Source organism: Eucyclogobius newberryi, unplaced genomic scaffold (genome assembly GCF_026437365.1).
Source record: "Eucyclogobius newberryi isolate DKJ021-1_F unplaced genomic scaffold, fEucNew1.0.hap1 SCAF_20, whole genome shotgun sequence".
NCBI lineage: Eukaryota > Metazoa > Chordata > Actinopteri > Gobiiformes > Gobiidae > Eucyclogobius > Eucyclogobius newberryi.
The window spans coordinates 13,160,062-13,178,058 of record NW_027315835.1 but is presented as its reverse complement, the minus strand read 5'-3'; the positions used below and the strand labels follow the sequence as shown (position 1 = coordinate 13,178,058).

The window sequence follows — 17,997 nt, the reverse complement described above, 5'->3', positions numbered from 1 at the left end:
CCTGGTCGCAGGCTGAAAGTTCCTCCACTGGGCGCGGTGCAGATCTTCGTACCAGCAGCTGTCCCGGTCCCCGGTCCCGGTTACAATGATGCCCAAAGTTGCATTCTGTTCCCAAACCCTTCGGAACCTTTCCCCGCTTTCTAAGAACCGGAACGTGTTCTGGAGGCAGTGGACGCGCCATCCCGCAGCCGCCGCAGCCGCCGCAGCCGCGCTCCCTGCAAGAAGTCGGTGAGAAACTCATTGGGTTTATTGGTGAAGAAAGCCAAAGTGGATGATCTTTGTTATGATCTGGCTGGAGTATTGTGCAGGACAAATGCGTGACACAATCCGTGCGTAAAGACAATCAGATGGTCACGTTTTTGTTTTTTGTATTCCTGCATTAATTATGGTGACGCAACAACAACAGAAATCAATACGCTGATTGTGAGCTACATTTTTAGATGTGTTGCATAAGTAACACTGCACAGTTTAACCCACATCTGCACATGAGTCGCACGTTGTTTATACCTCAGAAATCCTTTAAGTACATTTTTAAGCCTAAAAGGAGCTGAAGGAAGGGGGAGGGGACAGGGGGGAGGGGACAGGGGGGAGGGGACAGGGGGGAGGGGACAAGGAGCAGGCTCTGCAGGTCTTCTGGGGTGAAACTGCCGTTGTGAAGCATTAGTACATTTCCTCCCTCCATTATCTATGTTCCCTGGAGTCAGAAAGTAGGCCATCGAGTTCAGTTGCTTATGTATAATTTTTAACCAAAATGGCCTTTTACCTACTGCTAGACATGATGTAAACACAATGATGTCGATGTGACATAATGTCAAACGTTTGTGTGCACAGTCCATTGAATTGCTCTGTGTAAAAGGTGAACAGGTGGCTGTGCAAAGTTCCTTATCATATGTTATATTATCATGGCTACTTATCATATACATGCTCTAATATGTCGGTGTAATCCCTCATTCGTCCAGGCGTGTTCCATAGTAGAAAAAGCTTCAGTTGTAGTCAACAACTCTTTCTACTTCAGGAAGGCTCCGCCCAATGGGTGGGTCTTACCACAGAACAGTATTAATATCGGAGTTCTCGATCTAAATTCTTTTATTGACAATGACTCTTGGATGAGAGTCGAAACGTCTATTTTTTCAAACTGAGTCCAGAGGACTACAACTGAAGCTTTTTCTACTATACATGCTCTAATAGTACAATTTCCCTTGTAAAGTAGGCTCAAGAACATTGCATTCCACTTTCAAATGTGTTCAGTCTTGTGGGGAACAGTATTCATCACATGCTTGTCTCGTGGAGATATTATTGCTTTACCTGGAATGTTCCTCAGTGTGGTATTAAATGTTCTATCTAGTATTTATTCAATTGCAGGTGCTTTTATTGAGAAAAATACAAAAACGATAATGATAATAACTTGAAAACCTGCATTTTTACGGTGAATGGACAAAATCCTCCAACTTGTAGGCCGTTTCCATGGCAATAGATGATCTTAAAGCAATCTTGTGAGACAAACCAGGCAAAGCCTTAACACCTCGAACCCTTGACCAGAACCAAAAGCTACTTCACTTCACGGAACTATATGAGTGAGCATATTCTAGTGGTATAATGACTACACACTTGTTAACTCCTTTCTCTCTCTGACAGATACATTCATGTCGACAGCCCGCCCCTCATTCCAACCCTAACAACCAGCTATGCCCACGGGACGTCCAGCGTGTCTCTCTTACATGCCACTATCCCAGAAGTCCTGCTCAGCACAGTGGAGCGCGTGCCGGACCGAGAGGCTGTGGCTTTCCTCAAGGACGGAGTCAGAAAAACGTTTGCGCAGTTTCAAGAAGATGTAAGTAATCAAGGGATGAGGAGAGAACATTGTTTAATGCCTAACATCCTTGGCAAACAGTAGCTTTTCCATGGAGACCTCCTCCTTCACCTGAGAACTCGGGCAGTGTGTTCCTGCTGTGGAAACACTTGTTGGACTGTCAGCCTCCCATAAAGTCTGCCCATGTGACCTTTCCCCCAGTGACGCTCAGGACACTTAGACGTGCTCAAATCAGGGGCTGTAAATCGCAATAAAAACACACATTTCATAATAAATGGGCTGCCATGTTATGAAAATGTCATTTATTTTTATTTTGGCCATAAATCTATGTAGTATCGAACGTGAATCAAGAGTAGACGTGTTATCAGTATCAGTTTAGTAACTCATGTGACACATTAGACAAGTGGCTTTATGGCATGTTTCCAAAGACCGAACACTATTTGTTTACTGGTTTCCTAGCAACTTACAAGAACTAAATGAACCATAAAGAACTGATATAAGTACTGTATATATTTGCCAACGAATAAAACCACCTGTAGTTAATTAAATGCTATGCCCTGGTATAAAACCGCGCTGGTAGTTATTTAAAATGTAATATTTGGTTAAGAAACACAGGCCTGGTTACTTATTAGCCTCTCCAAGAGTTTTGCTGGACAGGATAGTTTTGAGTTTGGATGGAAATTATTCAAATCCTTTTTCTGGCCTCCTTTATGCAAAGGGAGATCAAAAGTAGTTTTCCATAGTAGTGATACTTTCAGTTTGAATTGTGAGATTAAAAACATGAGTTAAACTATTTACTATTAGTGGGCTGATAATAAAAGTAACCTCGGTTCAAGGATGTTAGCTTCAGTGGAGGTTTTTGGAAATCTAGAGAGCAACATATTTATTTAGTTATTTAGTAGGGAAAATACTTGATCATCTGGTGTATTCTCATATATTTGGGAAACAGCAGCAGATGGAGCAGCATCAAATATATTTCCAGAGTCAGGAAAGTGCAGATTAAACGCGTCACAAATACATATTTTTGTTGTCACGCTGATTCAATCTTTAATCCTTTTATTTGGTAAAGAGGGAGTAGAATTTTGTGACAAGGATTTAACCGTTTGCCAAAATTTTGCAGAATTGCCCTGTGATTCCGTGAAAGTTTTGACATATTGATGTTTTGGCTTTATGAACAGTAGAAACATAATTATTGCGCTTATGACAACTGCTGACAATCTGTTGCTGATTTTGCTTCTTTTTCACGCTCTCAAGATCATGCAGCGATTGTCTGGACCGAACCAGGGATTATTCTTATTTTTGACCCTGATTCTTTTAAAAGTAGCATGTTCATCAGTAATATCATTCAATGTTTGAATGAAAAAGTCCAGTTCTGTTTGAGGCTCAGGAATACTAGTGGTAAAACAAATGTCACTATAGTACAGATCAGACAGATGCTTGTTCATTAAAATACTTATAACAGTTATACTTGATTTGGATTTAATACGTTTGGTCACTAAAATCAAGAGGAAAGACACCGCTGAGTCTTTTTGCTTAAGATAATGTCCAGTTATTATCGTGTGAAAACAGGTGGACCAGGCGGCAGCGGGCCTCCTCGCCATTGGCCTAAAGAAGGGAGACCGGCTCGGCATGTGGGGGCCCAACATTTACGAATGGGTGCTGTTTCAGTTTGCCACGGCTAAAGCTGGCATCATACTGGTGCGTAAGACTATTCATGACTTTTTACAATCACATATAAGAAGTTACACATCTCCATAAAGTGCATTTCTTTACACTAAATAACCTTACAATAACGTTCCATCATATCTTATCATATCTTTTTCTTATTTTATACATGCCCAATGTTGTTAATTGTAGTTTAAACAAAAGTGTATTTATTTTATTTGCTTTACATAGTGCAGTTATATTTAAAATGCATACTATACTTCATGAGTGTATTTATGTATATTTGGCCCAATTAATTACCGGTAAACACATTTTTCTTTCCTTCCGTTGAAGTATAAATTGTTTCCTTGTGTCAGGTGTCGGTGAACCCGGCGTATCAGGTCAGAGAGGTGGAGCAGGCCTTAAGGAAGGTTAGTGAAGTTACATCAAGTTCCATTGATTTGTCTGACATTGTTTGTGATTTTTATAAAACATTTTCTCCCCCGGCCAGGTTAGCTGTAACGCCATAGTGTGTCCCACTCAGTTTGTCACTCAAAAATACTGTGGGATGCTCCGAGAGATCTGTCCCGAGTTAGACACCAGCGTCCCGGGAAACCTCAAGAGTAAACGGTACAGAGCTCACATTCGGTTAATGTACAAAAACACCCAATGTTTTCTTCACCATTTACGGGAAAAAGTTCTGTACATTTTGTTAAAAGTATATGAGGTCCTTGGTCCTATCCTCAGTCAGGCGTCAGGAGGAGCTGAGGAGGCGCAGACGGATGTTTTGTGTTCTGTGTGTTTTACTGAGTTTGTCCAAGGGATGACAAAAGGCTTTAGAATCCGGGCATAAAACTAAGCACACAATGAGCACGTGAGAAGAGTGACTGTGCGCAAAGTGCCCACGTAGACAAACAACTTAGAGGAGCAGAACATATGTGAATATAACACCGAGGCTGCTCCTCCTGTCTGCGGGCGGCTGTGGCACGGAGCACGGCTGCTGTTTGAGCCCACAGTGCACTACAGCTGCACCATGGAGAAAGTAAAGCGTTTATCCAACTGTCGCAGTGTCTTGTCTTGTAATAAACACACGTAAGACATCGTTTTAAAGGCCAGGAAACACTTTAACATCTATTTCAGGCTTTTATGTAGTTCTAAACTGTCAACTCATCCAAGCCCGTTCTTGTGCGTCCTGACCGTGGGGCTGAAAGTGAACTGCTCACGTCACTTTGAATCGGCCCCTAAACTACGACTTTTTTCTCATTAAATAATTACTTTTTTCTCGTTATTTAATGACTTTTTTCTCGTTATTTAATGAGTTTATTGTCGTTAATTTACGACTTTTTTCTGACTTCGACTTTTTTCTCATTAATTAACGTCTTTTTCTCATTAATTAATGACATTATTCTTTTTTTACTCCGTCGTAAAAAGTAAAAGAATAAGCAAAAAATATTTTATATTATATTTTTTTTACTTTTATCTTTATTTCTTTTTCCCCTCCATTCCTTATTAGCAAATGAGAGGTTTTGTCTATAGGAGTTTTTGTTTATAAGAGTTCTTCTATTAAGAGTGTTAAACTTCCTACAAGTTATCTGTCCTTTACTCTGTATCTACCTGCGATGCAACAATGAAATTTCCCCATGTGTGGACAATAAAGGAATATCTTAACTTATCTTAAAACAACATGATTTTTTGCGCATTAAGTCATATTAATAGAAAAACACAAAATAACCATAGTAAATGTGTGGACCCAGCAACTAATGAACAATAATCAGTTTGAAAATCAGTTTAAGATATGGCCTGATGATATACAGACTTCTGCTCTACATATGCTATTATGACAAACATATTTATTTCAGAAATAATCTGTGCCTAAAACCTGTGTCTGTGTATTTACCATGCAGTTTGCCTGATCTGCACTCAGTGATAGTTCTGGACAGTCGACAACCGGGGACGTTTCATTTTGACGACATCATGCAGGCAGGAGACAGTCGATATAAACAAGAACTGCAAGACTTGCAGAAGAAACTTTGCTTCGACGACCCCATCAACATCCAGTTCACATCGGTGAGACCTCAACTTCATTTTGACACTTGAAATAAGTTACGTTTTCATAATAACAACCAGGATCTTTCCCTAAGAATCCAACATTTGTATACAGTGTGTAAATCAAACGATACCCAAGACATAATTCAAATAAAAATGTATGTTGTTTCCGTCCAATAATAAGAGTCATGGGTTTGTGGTAATTTGCTGAATGTTTCTCCGCACTCTTCACCCACATTTTACTCTACGTACCTTCCTGTCAAATGATTTACCAACCTTGATTTAACCTGGGAGAATCCATTGAGATTGAGACCTGTTTTTCGAGTGTGACCTGGGGCAAAACAAGTGTGTTTTCTTCATTAGCATCTGCTCACTGTTGCCAGGGAACAACTGGAGCTCCCAAGGGTGCAACTTTGTCCCATCGCAACATCATAAATGACGCCTATTATGTCGGCCGGCGGTTTGGATACCACTGGAAGGTAAGTCAAGTTTTGTCAATAATGTTTTAAACTTCCGAGATAGTGACAAAGAGGAGATTGTTGAGGAGCAAAATTCCTCAAATTGTCTTGATCTTGATTTTGAGATTAAATTGTCTTGATCATGTGTTGAGGAGGAATACATGCCTGTTGATAGAGTTTCCCCTGGTTTGAGCAACAACAGAAGATCAACAAAAAGCTTGAAAAGTGACATATTATGCAAAAGAAACATTGATACAAGCAGTACTTGCATGTCGGGTTCCACTCCTTGTTATGGCGACATGCCACTATGAAGAGGTGTGGTTTATCAGTTCTGTGTACATACTTATGTGTGTTATAGTTCAGTATAATGCACCTCCCTTTTAAAAGTTATTTCAAACATAAGGTTTCTTCTTAGCAAAATTGCTCAGTCATCCAGTGTATGGCGTGTTCCAAAGTCAAAGGGGTTCAAAAGTTAGTCATTTGGACTATGGGGAAACATGGAAGAGGCTTTATAAATTCTGAAGGAAAAACGGGATAATAACCGGATTGTGTATTGTTTTCCCCCCTTATAGCCCAGCCCGCGGCTCTGCCTCCCCGTGCCTCTGTACCATTGTTTTGGCTCAGTGGGTGGTGGAATGTGTTTAGCTGTACATGGAACAACTCTTGTGTTTCCATCACCTGGATATAATTCGAAGGCCAATCTGGCAGCAATGGAGAGTGAAAGGTAACGCCATGCATGCAACAGGATACAGACTGTTGGGCCCGTTCCCTAGTTTACATGACCATCATTTAATATCAGAGTCTTAACATTATCCCATAAGTTATAACAATTGCACATAATGAATTTACTCATTTATTTCTAAAAAATACTGTACTTTATGACAAGCTTCAATATTCAAGCTAAAGCGTTGAGAAAGTGTGTCAGGTGATGACTAGATGTTACGTAAAACTGGGCCAGTGGTGAACTATGGCCTACATATGTCCACGAAGAAAAAGGTTTTGAGTTTCAAGTGAAAAGAGAAAAAATGTGCCGTGAAATATGATCCGGAAAACCTGCTGTGGGTCCCAACATAACCCTGCACATTCTTTGCTCAATGCTTCTATTTAAGTTCTGGTTCCGGTTGCTTAATCTGTCAACTCCAAATGGATATCACACCGAAGTTTCATCAAATCTGTTGGAAAAGTTGGCTTACTTTATTGATTTATTTGAAAACCCTGATAATAGATTTGCTACATTTGATACAAAGCTTTTAGTTGAAGGTACTACTTGGTTCTCCAGCATTTTCACATTTAACACATTTACTCTGTTACACTGCAGTCACTCTAACTGCTGTGTTTGGCTCTAAGGGTTTCTCATGACAAAAGCCCACTTCCTGTTTCTGATTCGTTTTCTTACAAACTGCTGATTCTCAACACAAAGAGCACTTGTTAAAGAGAAAACTGTAAAGGCCAAAGATCTCCTCATGAAGTAGAATGTGGTTTATGAAAATGTTTCCAAGGGAGAAAAACCCTAAAGCTTAGCTACAAAAAATATAAAAGATAAATGGTTTATATCCACTTCCCTGCCTTAAAGGTAGAAATAATCAGCAACATGTCATTTGTTACCAGGAGAAAAGTTTGTGAATGAAGTAGAATAATAATATTGCATCACAAAATGTCACGCAGCTATATTTTCACATTTTGGACAACCCTAAGTAGTTGGTTGAGTTGGTAGAACTCCACGACACTTCTATGTCTTGCTTGCATTTGAAAATTTGAGTGTCATTTATGATGTTTATTAGTGTTCACAAATTATCATTACTACTACTACTACTACCACCACTACTCCTACTTTTATTACTGCTGCTTTTACTTATACAGTATTAATGATCTGTTGTATGCCATTATCTCTCCTCTTTCCTCTGTGGATTTTCCTCTTACAATTTCAAGCTTGTTTCCCTTTGTTTAGAAACAGAATAATATTGCTGGGTTTCAGACGACATCACGACATTCAAACAGGCCAATCATATTTATCCAAATGGTTAAAATGCAGATTATTTTTTGAAAAAATAATGAGCTATTAGGTTTAGTCACTAGGTCACTATTGTTGAATGTTCAGAGGAAAGTACAATGTAGTCAAAAGGAAAGCTGTCTCTTGCCCGCCAACTGGGAGAACAACATAATGACATTCTGTTCTAGTTTAGTTTCTAGATTCCACGTTTTGATCTGAACGTTGTTATTGGTTGCAGATGTTTTGAGTGAATATTGTTCATCTCCTTCATCAGATGTACTGTCATCTATGGGACTCCCACCATGTACGTGGACATGGTCAACCAGCCGGACATCCATGAATACGACCTTTCATCTGTGGAATGCGGTGAGACTTTGCGTTTAGAAATATCATGACATCTGTACTGTTATTCCTCTGATGTAACGTGTTTCCATCTTTGTCTTTATGCAGGAATCATGGCTGGTTCTCCATGTCCTCCGGAACTAGTTAAGAAAGTGATATCTGTAATGGGCGTAAAGGGAATAACAGTGAGTACCTTATTCAGTACTTAAAACACAAGCGTACAATGTTTAGCCACAAGAGGGTGACACATTCTTGGGTAATACTCAACATACGAATAACTTTGTTTGATGAAAAAATAATGGCAAAAGAAGTTTCTTTTGTAGAGGTTTATTGGTCGGGAAGTTGATATCACTCCATAGTCTAGATAATGTCAGATTATGAGTAAACAAGCTATGCATAAAATATGACCTTTAGACATTTACAGAAATCACTCAAAAATACTGGATTTGGTTACATTTGAACCTATTTACATTCTTTTGACAGTTTTTTGCTTTAACAAATCCATTGCAATTGCAATAATTGCGACATTTAGTATATAATACAAGAAAACAATGTGCTTTATTCATTTATTTTATAATTTAAAAGGGGAAATCATGAACATTTATCAATACATTATGCATTTAGTTCTCTTCATTACATACCTGGAAAACCAGCGTCAATATACACAAAAATACAACTGATTACTGAGTTACTGATTACTGAGCTTTAATCTGTGCAATGTATAGTTTTGCATTTTACAAATTGTTATTGTCTAAAAAGATGAATTAGGCTCTTCAACTTCAACAGGCCGTTTCCTGTGGAAAGACGAAATGAGCAGCCAATTCAAACAGAACGGTGGAGTCAAATGAAAGTTTGGGACAGGTTTGACTGTGGGAAACCACATTTTAGGGATATGGTTTCTGAAATTACAAGTGTTTTAAAGTAAATTACAGAGCATAATTTATGTGCAAAAAAACAAAACAACACTGTGCTATTGAAGTCTCTGCAGGTATGTGAGTTCATTCTGGAGGTTTTGTGCTTCCACACGAGGCATGGGCCTCTTGTCCAATGACACATACAATATATTTTCCTGTTTTGATGCTTTGATGTTATTTGGTTGGTACACAATGTGAGAATGGAGACTAAAGAGTGGGGAGGGACAGTAAATTGTCAGAGCCAGAAATTGAAATTGATTAAAGAGCCTGACATGTGTTCTGCAGCCAAACATCTGGGCCTTTGTGCTGCACAAAACATTCTGGACTGGATAATAGCTTCACTCAGTCTTATGTCGATAGTTTTACTCCTGTTGTACCTTGTTGTTGTTTATTGGCGTGTGCCCTTCTTGGCTCTCTTCTGTTTGACTTTGCAGCTGCTGAAGGCAGAGCTTTCCCGGACCTGCCTGCCCTTCTGCTGAGCCGGGGAGGCACACAGGGCATCTGCCTGAATACGGCTATTGTCCAGCCACCTTTTTAAGGCAAATGAATATCACAATAGGACATTTTAGTTTTTCAATTGACATGATGTAGCAATTTGAGTATTGACACCATAACCAAACAACAACAGTTTTATTCTTCATTCCCATTGTCTACAATACATTCCTCAAGCATGTGCTCAGCTTTATAAACTCAAACTGTCTGAATGATAATATGAAAAAGCACTTTACATTTAGAAAATACTTATTTTTACTTTGTCAAAACTATTAATTAATAATCAGAGCTATCAATTAACCAAACATCTTGAGGCATAAAGTTAGGTTAATTTGATTGAAAATGCTGGTATCATCGTTGTCTTACCTCCTGAGTGGAGCAAGTGAGCAGGTGCAGGTCCAGGGGTTGTTGACCAGGGTGAGATTGGTCAGGGTCTTGTACTCTAGACTTTTTGGGAGGGTCTTGAGTCTGTTGTTGTCCAGGTAAAGGGACTTGATGGCAGTGACACCTGTGAATGCTCCATCTGAGAACTGGAAGAAGAGTAGAAGCTTAACTTCAGGACCATATCATCAGTATTGCCACATACACATACAACTCAAGCATTGTGCATTCTGAAATCTTCTGAACAAGCATTTAAGATGCATTGAGTAACTTTCCTACTGGGGGGTGAAGATGTTATTGCTTTGCCATGTTATACAACAGTAATTTTTATTATCCTTTTTTAATGACATGTTTTTATAAGTTGCATAGTGCACCTTGGACGTTAACTACATAAATATAAGTAGATTATTTTTGTTAATCCTCTGACCCTATGGTCTTTCTGGCTTTTGATAAATGCTTAAGGCTATGTTCACATTTGGTCTGGTCCTGGTTTGAAGCCGGTTTAAGCCAGACGTAGACTTAGTTTGGTCTTGTTCTTGTCCTGCTTTAGTTTGGGTTTGCTGCAAACAGAATCCATGACGCAAAGACTAAAATTGTGCTGTTGGCTTTACCTGTCCTGTGCCGTGGACTTAAGTTTGTTTTATTCGGGGGTGTATTTGGCAGATTTAGCACCACACTCTTGGTCTGATCCTATGTCGTGTCTGTGAGATGCTGGGGAATCTCTCCAGACTCGCCTCGTAATGAAAGCCCCCTCTCATCCTTCCTCTGCACAAACACAGATTTTCTTTGGGCTCCTTTCCACTTCAAGGGTGCTAAAAACTTCAGAGAGGTGCTAGCAGGCTCGAGTGTGTCGTGTCAAGTTTGAGAGACATCCCTTTGAAATAGTTTTGGATGAGAGATGAGGGGTGTGTAAGTTTTTGGAAATTTCCACTGTCGACCTGCACACGGCATGGTGTTTTAACGCAATGGAAGATTGATGACTTCCAATATGGTTGAGATGTTTTTTTGAACTTCTTCTGTCGTGTCTCTCTCTGCAATTTCTCTTCTCTGCCAGGAAAGGGTCGCAAAGGACGCAATTGTCCATTCACGTTTGGCCATGGCAGGCTAAAAATACAGCAGTTCATAGCCCTAAGGAACACCTCTATTTACCTGTGTTGGTCCTAACCCCTCCTGACCTGTTTGCTAGACCTGGCCAGAGCACGAGGAGAAAACGCATGAACTCAAAATAACTGCTGTGTAATAATTAGACTCTTAGACATGCTTGGCGGAGTCCAGCAAACAAAAACAGGCTAAAAATACCTGTATCCACACTGCTCCCTGGCTGGTTTGTTGGTTTACAATTTGCAACATCTGCAGTGCCTTCATTACTTAAGCATTAAAGAGCTAATACAGAGAGGAGCACACATTGATCTGACTTATATAATAAAGCATTACACAGGTATAGGTTCATTGCAATCATAAAACGTCTTCGAACTAATGGAAATACCACTATTTTCTTACACATAGTGGCATTATGTTACAAATAATTGACATTCATACTACTTAAAATGCAACTTGATAGATTAGGACAGTTAAATTATGTATCATTTTAGATAGATTTTTACATTGCCCCCTATGTCAAATCCTCTTACAACTGTTTCATAATATACAAGTGGCTGTTTTTTTTAACATTTACCTTGCATACCAATTATTTGCATATTGATTTGACATAGGGGTTATTTCAGATGCCTTTATGGAATCCTTTCAATTTGTCTGGGCTTAGGACCAATACACAAACATTTGCAACAAATGCAGCTTAAGTTTATCTTGCCTAATAGTTAAATCACTTGGTGAAATGTCATGCAGCAGACTCACCCTCTCCAGCCCCATATTGTCCAGGTGCAGTTGCTCCATGTATCGTCCGAAGCTCTGAAAGGCCAGGTCCGGGATGGTCCTCATGGGGTTTCTGCCCAGGGTCAGCTCCTCCACCACTCTCAGTTTACTCATAGCTGCACTGGGATAGGTCGCCAGCCTGTTCCCTTCCAGGTGCAGGATAGCCAGGTTCTCCACTTCATCCAGGGATCCAGGCTGCAGCGTGGTCAGAGTATTGTTGGCCATGTGCAGCCAGCGCAAGCCTTTGGCTCCAGTGAATGTCCCGGGACGTAGCTCTCTTAGTCTATTGTTGTTCAGCTGTAATATAAAGAGATTAATCATAGGAGAGAGGAGCCCCTTTGCCAATTCTGTGATTAGGTTTCCATCTAGGTACAGATAAGTCAGTTCTGCGAGGTCTTCGAATGCGCCAGTTTTGATGGTAGTGATCTCATTGTTGGATAGATAGAGATAAGCCAGCTTTGTGAGGCCTTTGAATGCCTGGGAGCCAATTTCTTTGAGCTGGCAATGTTGCATATGAAGCGAAATCAGTCCTGTACTCTCACTGAAAGCCCCAGTGGGAATGTTTCCCAGGTTGTTCCTCTGTAGATTAAGCAGGCGTGTAGCTTCGGAAACTCTTGGTATCTTCTTCAGACCCGCGTCATAGCAGATGACGTGCAGGAGGTCGCCGTGGCAGTGACAGCGGTTTGGACATTGCCCCGGGGCGCCTGTGACCGCCGGCCCCAAAACCAGGAGCGAGGTCCCCAGCAGCAGCCAGCTCACACAACGCATGCTGTAGGTGATGCAAAGGAGCGTACTGGAACACCGCTCTTACAAAAAGTAGAAAAGAAAACCCGTGGTCAATTTGTTATGGTGCCTTAAAGGTGAGTGAGCAAAGGTGGGCCGAGCTGAGAAATTTGCTTTGAGTGGAGGAGGATGGCCAGTCACTGCACACTGCACTATTTATAACATTTACTTTGAGGAGAAAAAAAAGAAAAACTCAAGGGCTTGTTGCGTGTCGAGGAGAGCAAATGTGTCTGAGAGTTTAACCCCAGATGAGCTTCAATAGGATTTATGCATATTTATTTACATTATCCTCATTATTATTATTTATTTTTAAACCTCAGTACATCTTTTCTTATACTTGAATACATATGCAATCGCTACTTAATTTAACATTGTTACTTTGTTTGTTCTATTTTGAAAAGTTTATATCTATTTTAAAATGTTGTGAATTTTATTTTTGTATCTTTTCATATTTCTCCATTCTTAAATCTTATGTTGATATTTTTCTTATTTTAGCAGGTTTAGCTCTAGATAATTTAGGCATCATCGTCTTACTTTTGGGCGATCTACAGGTGTACATGAACTAACGTGGCATGAGGTCAAGTTAGAGCCTAGACTCCTGTATTGTATTTTCAGTCTGCGGTTTGGGCAAAAAGAGCCACTCGTGTGCGGTCGTTTTATAACCTGTAATTGGCTCCAGATGCTTGGTCAGAGGTCTTTAAAATCATAACAATGGCAAAGGATACTTCCATCATCCCAGGAATGCAACTTCAACATGCCACTTTACGTTCCTGCCTGCATATTTCCTTTCTTGTAGTGTGGTTATGCAACAGCCACCATCACATTTTTATGACCAAAAGACTATCCTGTTTCAATGGTGAGGTTCATTAATCTGTAAATTATTTTTCCAAGCATGTTCCTGGCAGCAGGGAAAAGCATAAAAAACATGAAGCCACAATTAGCCCATAAGCAAATGCATTTCAATCCACAGTTTTATGCTTTTCCACAACACAGGCCCAGTGTTTGGCTTCAGGTTGGTTCAGGTAAATGGCAGATGGACTCATGTTACAGGAATGTAGAGGTTACTTGCCAAATCTAACATTTTATTGGGAATCTCATTGCATTCTGTTTTCCACACGTCTAGTCTCATGTTCAATAAACTCTGTATCTAGTATTGCATGCATATTTCCTCCCTGGGGCTGAACGAGTTTGGAAAAATATCAGGGTTGGGGTTAACTGGTTTTATACCGAATTGGGCATTTTGAGTATTTTGTTGTTTGCAGTGGATATTACTTAAATAATTGTTGTTTGCAATTTGCTAATTGTGTAATTGTATATCTAATATTTGTAGACCTACTCACAACATTGTATGGATATTTTACACCTTACTAATGCACATTAGGACTTACTACTTCACAGAGGCGCCCATGCTATTTACATGCTGTTTACATGCTGTTTACATGCTGTTTACATGCTGGGCTGGTTTATTATCTGTTCATTCCATAGAAGGATGTTCAAAAGTATTAAAAATCAGATACTAATTAATGCTAAAAGTAGTATAAAAATAAACCATTTAAGCAAGGATTGATACTTAAAACAATCTGACTCCTGAGCAGTTTTAGAATGAGCTAGAGCTTTCTCAAGCACACCATATTGTATCAACAACCTCATCTCTAACAACAAATCACACTGCAATAAACACATTAACTTTCTTATCTACCTTTGTGAAATTAGTGTGTGTGCGTGCGTGCGTGCGTGCGTGCGTGTGTGTGTGTGTGTAATATCCAATTGGTAAACTTATTTGACCTTATGCTATGTTTCAGATTGGCTATGGCACCACAGAGAACAGTCCGGTGACATTTTGTGGCACTCCTCTTGACAGCATGGAGAGAAAGTGTGAAACTGCGGGGTACATCCTTGACCACGTTGAGGTAAACAGTCAAACGTTATCAGTAATTTCAATGTCACAGTATTCAAAAGGCTGTTGAGTATCTGTACTCGTGTCCACAGGCTAAAGTAGTGAACCCCACGTCGGGGCAGATGGTCCCTCTGGGGGAGCTGGGAGAGGTGATGATCAGGGGCTTCTGTGTGATGCTGGAGTACTGGAATGATGAAGCCAAAACAGCCGAGTGCATCTCCAAAGATGGCTGGTACAAAACTGGGTGAGTTCTAGATAATACTTATGCTTATGTAAAACTGTCATTGTACACTAATACATGGGATAATAGGACTAAATTAGTATTTTTTTTGATTGCTTAATAATTGTATGTTTTGCTTCTCAGAGACATTGGCAGATTGGACGCCTACAGCTATTTACGCATTGAAGGCAGAATTAAAGACATGCTCATCAGAGGAGGAGAGAACATTTATCCTGCTGAAATTGAGCAGTTTCTTCACACACACCCAAAGGTCAAAGAGGCTCAGGTAAAAACAGACTATTATTACAAATCCAGGCCACTATATCTGCCAAGCTCCATATACTGTGTATGTATTATAACAGTATGTAACCGTCTGCAGGTGGTAGGAGTAAAGGACGAGCGAATGGGCGAGGAGGTCTGTGCTTGTATCAAGCTTGTTGATGGACAGGAATGCACACCAGAAGAAATAAAAACCTTCTGTAAAAATAATGTGAGATTGTTATAAAATATGTTTTATAACATTAACTGAGATTATATATTTTATTTGCATAACGAACTTCAAACTGTTCAAATTTGTGTTGACAGATTTCTCACTACAAGATCCCTCGCTACGTTCTTTTTGTCACAAGCTACCCCCTCACAATTACTGGAAAGGTAATTCATCTATATTTTTATATCTCATCATTGCAAAGTGAAAAATATAGTGTATGTCTTGTATTCTTACCAAATGCATAAAACAAAATGGACTTAGATCAAAGTTAGTAGAAGCTTCTTTATTAAGGCGTTCCCAAATACTGACAGATTACATTTCTGCTTTTATGTTTCTTTCATGAGATGCTGGTGAAAATAAGTTATTGAAGACATGTGGTTGTATTTGAATGGCCCTGGACGCCCAGACAGAAGGAAAAAGAGCTATTAGTTAGTCTGCACGCAAACCATGTCCTGCTAGATTAATCGAGAGTCGGCACACCTCATCCCACCAGAGACTACCTCTCAGATGAAGAGGGACTGCTAGTAGGGCACAGGCTTTTGTAGTTACATACTTGTAGTTACTGTTTTTTGGATTTAATATAATTTAGTAATGACCACACAATACAAAAGGCCAAACAATACAACACATGAGTGTGAACGGCTGAAGAGCAGGGTGTGTGGGCCTGGTCCCAGGTCCTTTCTCTTGCTCTGTGTGATGCCAATTGTTGATGGGTTGTATTTAATGATGGGAACTGAGCTTTGAATGAGTAAACACGCATATATATTATTACAGAATCAGATTTCTGATAAAGATCAGATGTCTATGTGTTTCTACTGTGTAAAGGTCAAATGTATTGTCCCCTAAACAAAGTTTACTTTTCGCTGAGCGGTCCGGGTTCTAGAGATGGTGTATTTAAAATATTAAAACATAGTAACAAGTACCATGTTGAGATATTAAAATGTGATTTAAAACATTTAATACTTTCCTTTTCTCTTCAGATCCAGAAAAATAAACTACGTGAAGTGGCAGAGGAACAACTCAAATTGAAGTGACATCTGCTATGATTCTTCTGAACTAAATATTCTCCTATTCACTATAATCATGTTAAATGATCTTTTACGTGTACGTGAGTCAAATGGTCTAAGTAATTTTATTCAAATGAATTCCTAAAGATAATGTTGACAAGTGAACCAAACCACTACCACAAAAAGCCATACAATATTTTTTACGACATGAAATAAAGTTTTAATAAAATCAGGCATGGGCGTTTCTCTTTTTACGGGAAGAGCAGGGCGTTTTTTATTGATCTCGATGGCAGGTGCTTACCTTTGAGCCACTGGAATGTGATTCAGAGTCACGTACACTTACACAAACACAGAATGAACATGAGGGCATTGTGCAGTTTGAAATGGACAAATGTTATACAGTGTCGACTTTAACCCAAAACTGTGAAGAATTTCCTCTCGGGCCGTCCTGGTCCATGTGCCGTCCACCTGATGCTGGGCTTAAGGATTGGATGTCGTTTTCTGTCTAGACCTGAAGGACTCAACCCAGAAATAGCTCTTTAAAAGCCTGGGCAAAAACAAATGGTTCTCTCAACATGGAAGGAGAACCCCAAGGTTTATTTAAGATTTTTTATTTTGCATATTTTTGGGCTTGAACAAAATCCTTCAGGATGTGGTATGCTCATAGTAAGTGCCAGATATAAATGCCAGCCAATTAAAATTAACCTGTGCAGTGGAATTTGCCTGGTATGTTGTAAATCTGAGCCAGAAGAATGTACTGTACAAATGGTTTGAAAACAAAGATTCCAGGGTAAATTTAGTAAACCATCTTTTAAATACTATATTTTTAGTCTCGAGTGATGTTTTTGTACTACTTGCTATATTTTAAACACATACTACAATAATATTGAAAGTATTTTTGTTTCAGCTGTTTCTATCTTTGTATAAAATACCAACTGCATACCAGCTCTCCTGTTAAACTGCGGTTAAACATTCTAAAAATACCCCCACTTTGAGACTGAAGGCCAAAAATATATGTGGATGTCCTTAATTCAAGCTCACCTCTTAAATCAATAAAACATGTAATGGAATCATACAAAAATTTGATTTGACCTTTAACTAGTCAATAATTTGAATTTGCACAATTTTATGGAAACTTTGAGGAATATACAAGTCCTCTTGGCATGTCAATAATGTTAAGTTTTAGCCCCGGTTTCATCCAACTTAAACATTTGTATAATAAACTAAATCAACTCTCATAACTGACAGGGAACACACAATATATAATAGTATATCTGAGTGTATACCAGTAACTGGCATTTGGTGGGTTTCGGATGACATCACAATTATTTGAAGACTAGAACTGGGTGACAACGAACAAATTATGCATGTGACTACGGTATATGCATTTTGATGATATTGTTTCATATTGTGATTCAAGTTTGAAGGGAGTAGAACTCAGGACCTTCAAATTCATAACAAGAAGTTCCTGGGTTAAATTCCCCATTGGCCAGCCTCTGGCAGGCTCAGCATGAGTGACAGGTCAATTTAACCGGTCACAAAGTGAACTCTTAGAATCAGATAACTTTAGTTAACATGTAAAAACTCAAACTACATGAATCAAGATTCAATAAGAAATGTGGTTGTGGGTGGGTGCGAGGGAATTATTTAA

At 39.3% G+C, this 17,997-nt stretch overlaps 2 protein-coding genes across 3 annotated transcripts; one reads left to right on the top strand and one right to left on the bottom strand.

Annotated features, from left to right (window-relative positions):
* Nucleotides 1–70: 70 nt before the first annotated feature.
* acsf2 (acyl-CoA synthetase family member 2) lies at nt 71–16,516 on the top strand. 2 transcript variants are annotated; one of them, XM_072456851.1, is made up of 16 exons: nt 71–228; nt 1,636–1,831; nt 3,380–3,508; nt 3,832–3,885; nt 3,966–4,084; nt 5,359–5,521; nt 5,884–5,979; nt 6,531–6,682; nt 8,223–8,314; nt 8,399–8,475; nt 14,535–14,642; nt 14,722–14,873; nt 14,994–15,135; nt 15,229–15,339; nt 15,435–15,503; nt 16,320–16,516. In XM_072456851.1, the coding sequence occupies exons 1-16, from the start codon at nt 86–88 to the stop codon at nt 16,371–16,373; spliced, it is 1,857 nt and encodes a 618-aa protein (XP_072312952.1). In that variant the 5' UTR covers nt 71–85; the 3' UTR covers nt 16,374–16,516. The 2 variants fall into 2 exon arrangements, with proteins under 2 accessions (XP_072312952.1, XP_072312953.1); XM_072456852.1 differs by lacking the exons at nt 6,531–6,682; nt 8,223–8,314; nt 8,399–8,475 and having other exon boundaries at nt 16,320–16,513.
* chad (chondroadherin) lies at nt 8,604–12,860 on the bottom strand. Its single transcript, XM_072456857.1, has 4 exons — nt 11,932–12,860; nt 10,063–10,226; nt 9,582–9,734; nt 8,604–9,084 (listed from the first exon to the last, which is right to left on the bottom strand). Exons 1-3 carry the CDS (start codon nt 12,715–12,717, stop codon nt 9,593–9,595), a joined length of 1,092 nt encoding a protein of 363 aa, XP_072312958.1. The 5' UTR covers nt 12,718–12,860; the 3' UTR covers nt 8,604–9,084; nt 9,582–9,592.
* Nucleotides 16,517–17,997: the final 1,481 nt, after the last annotated feature.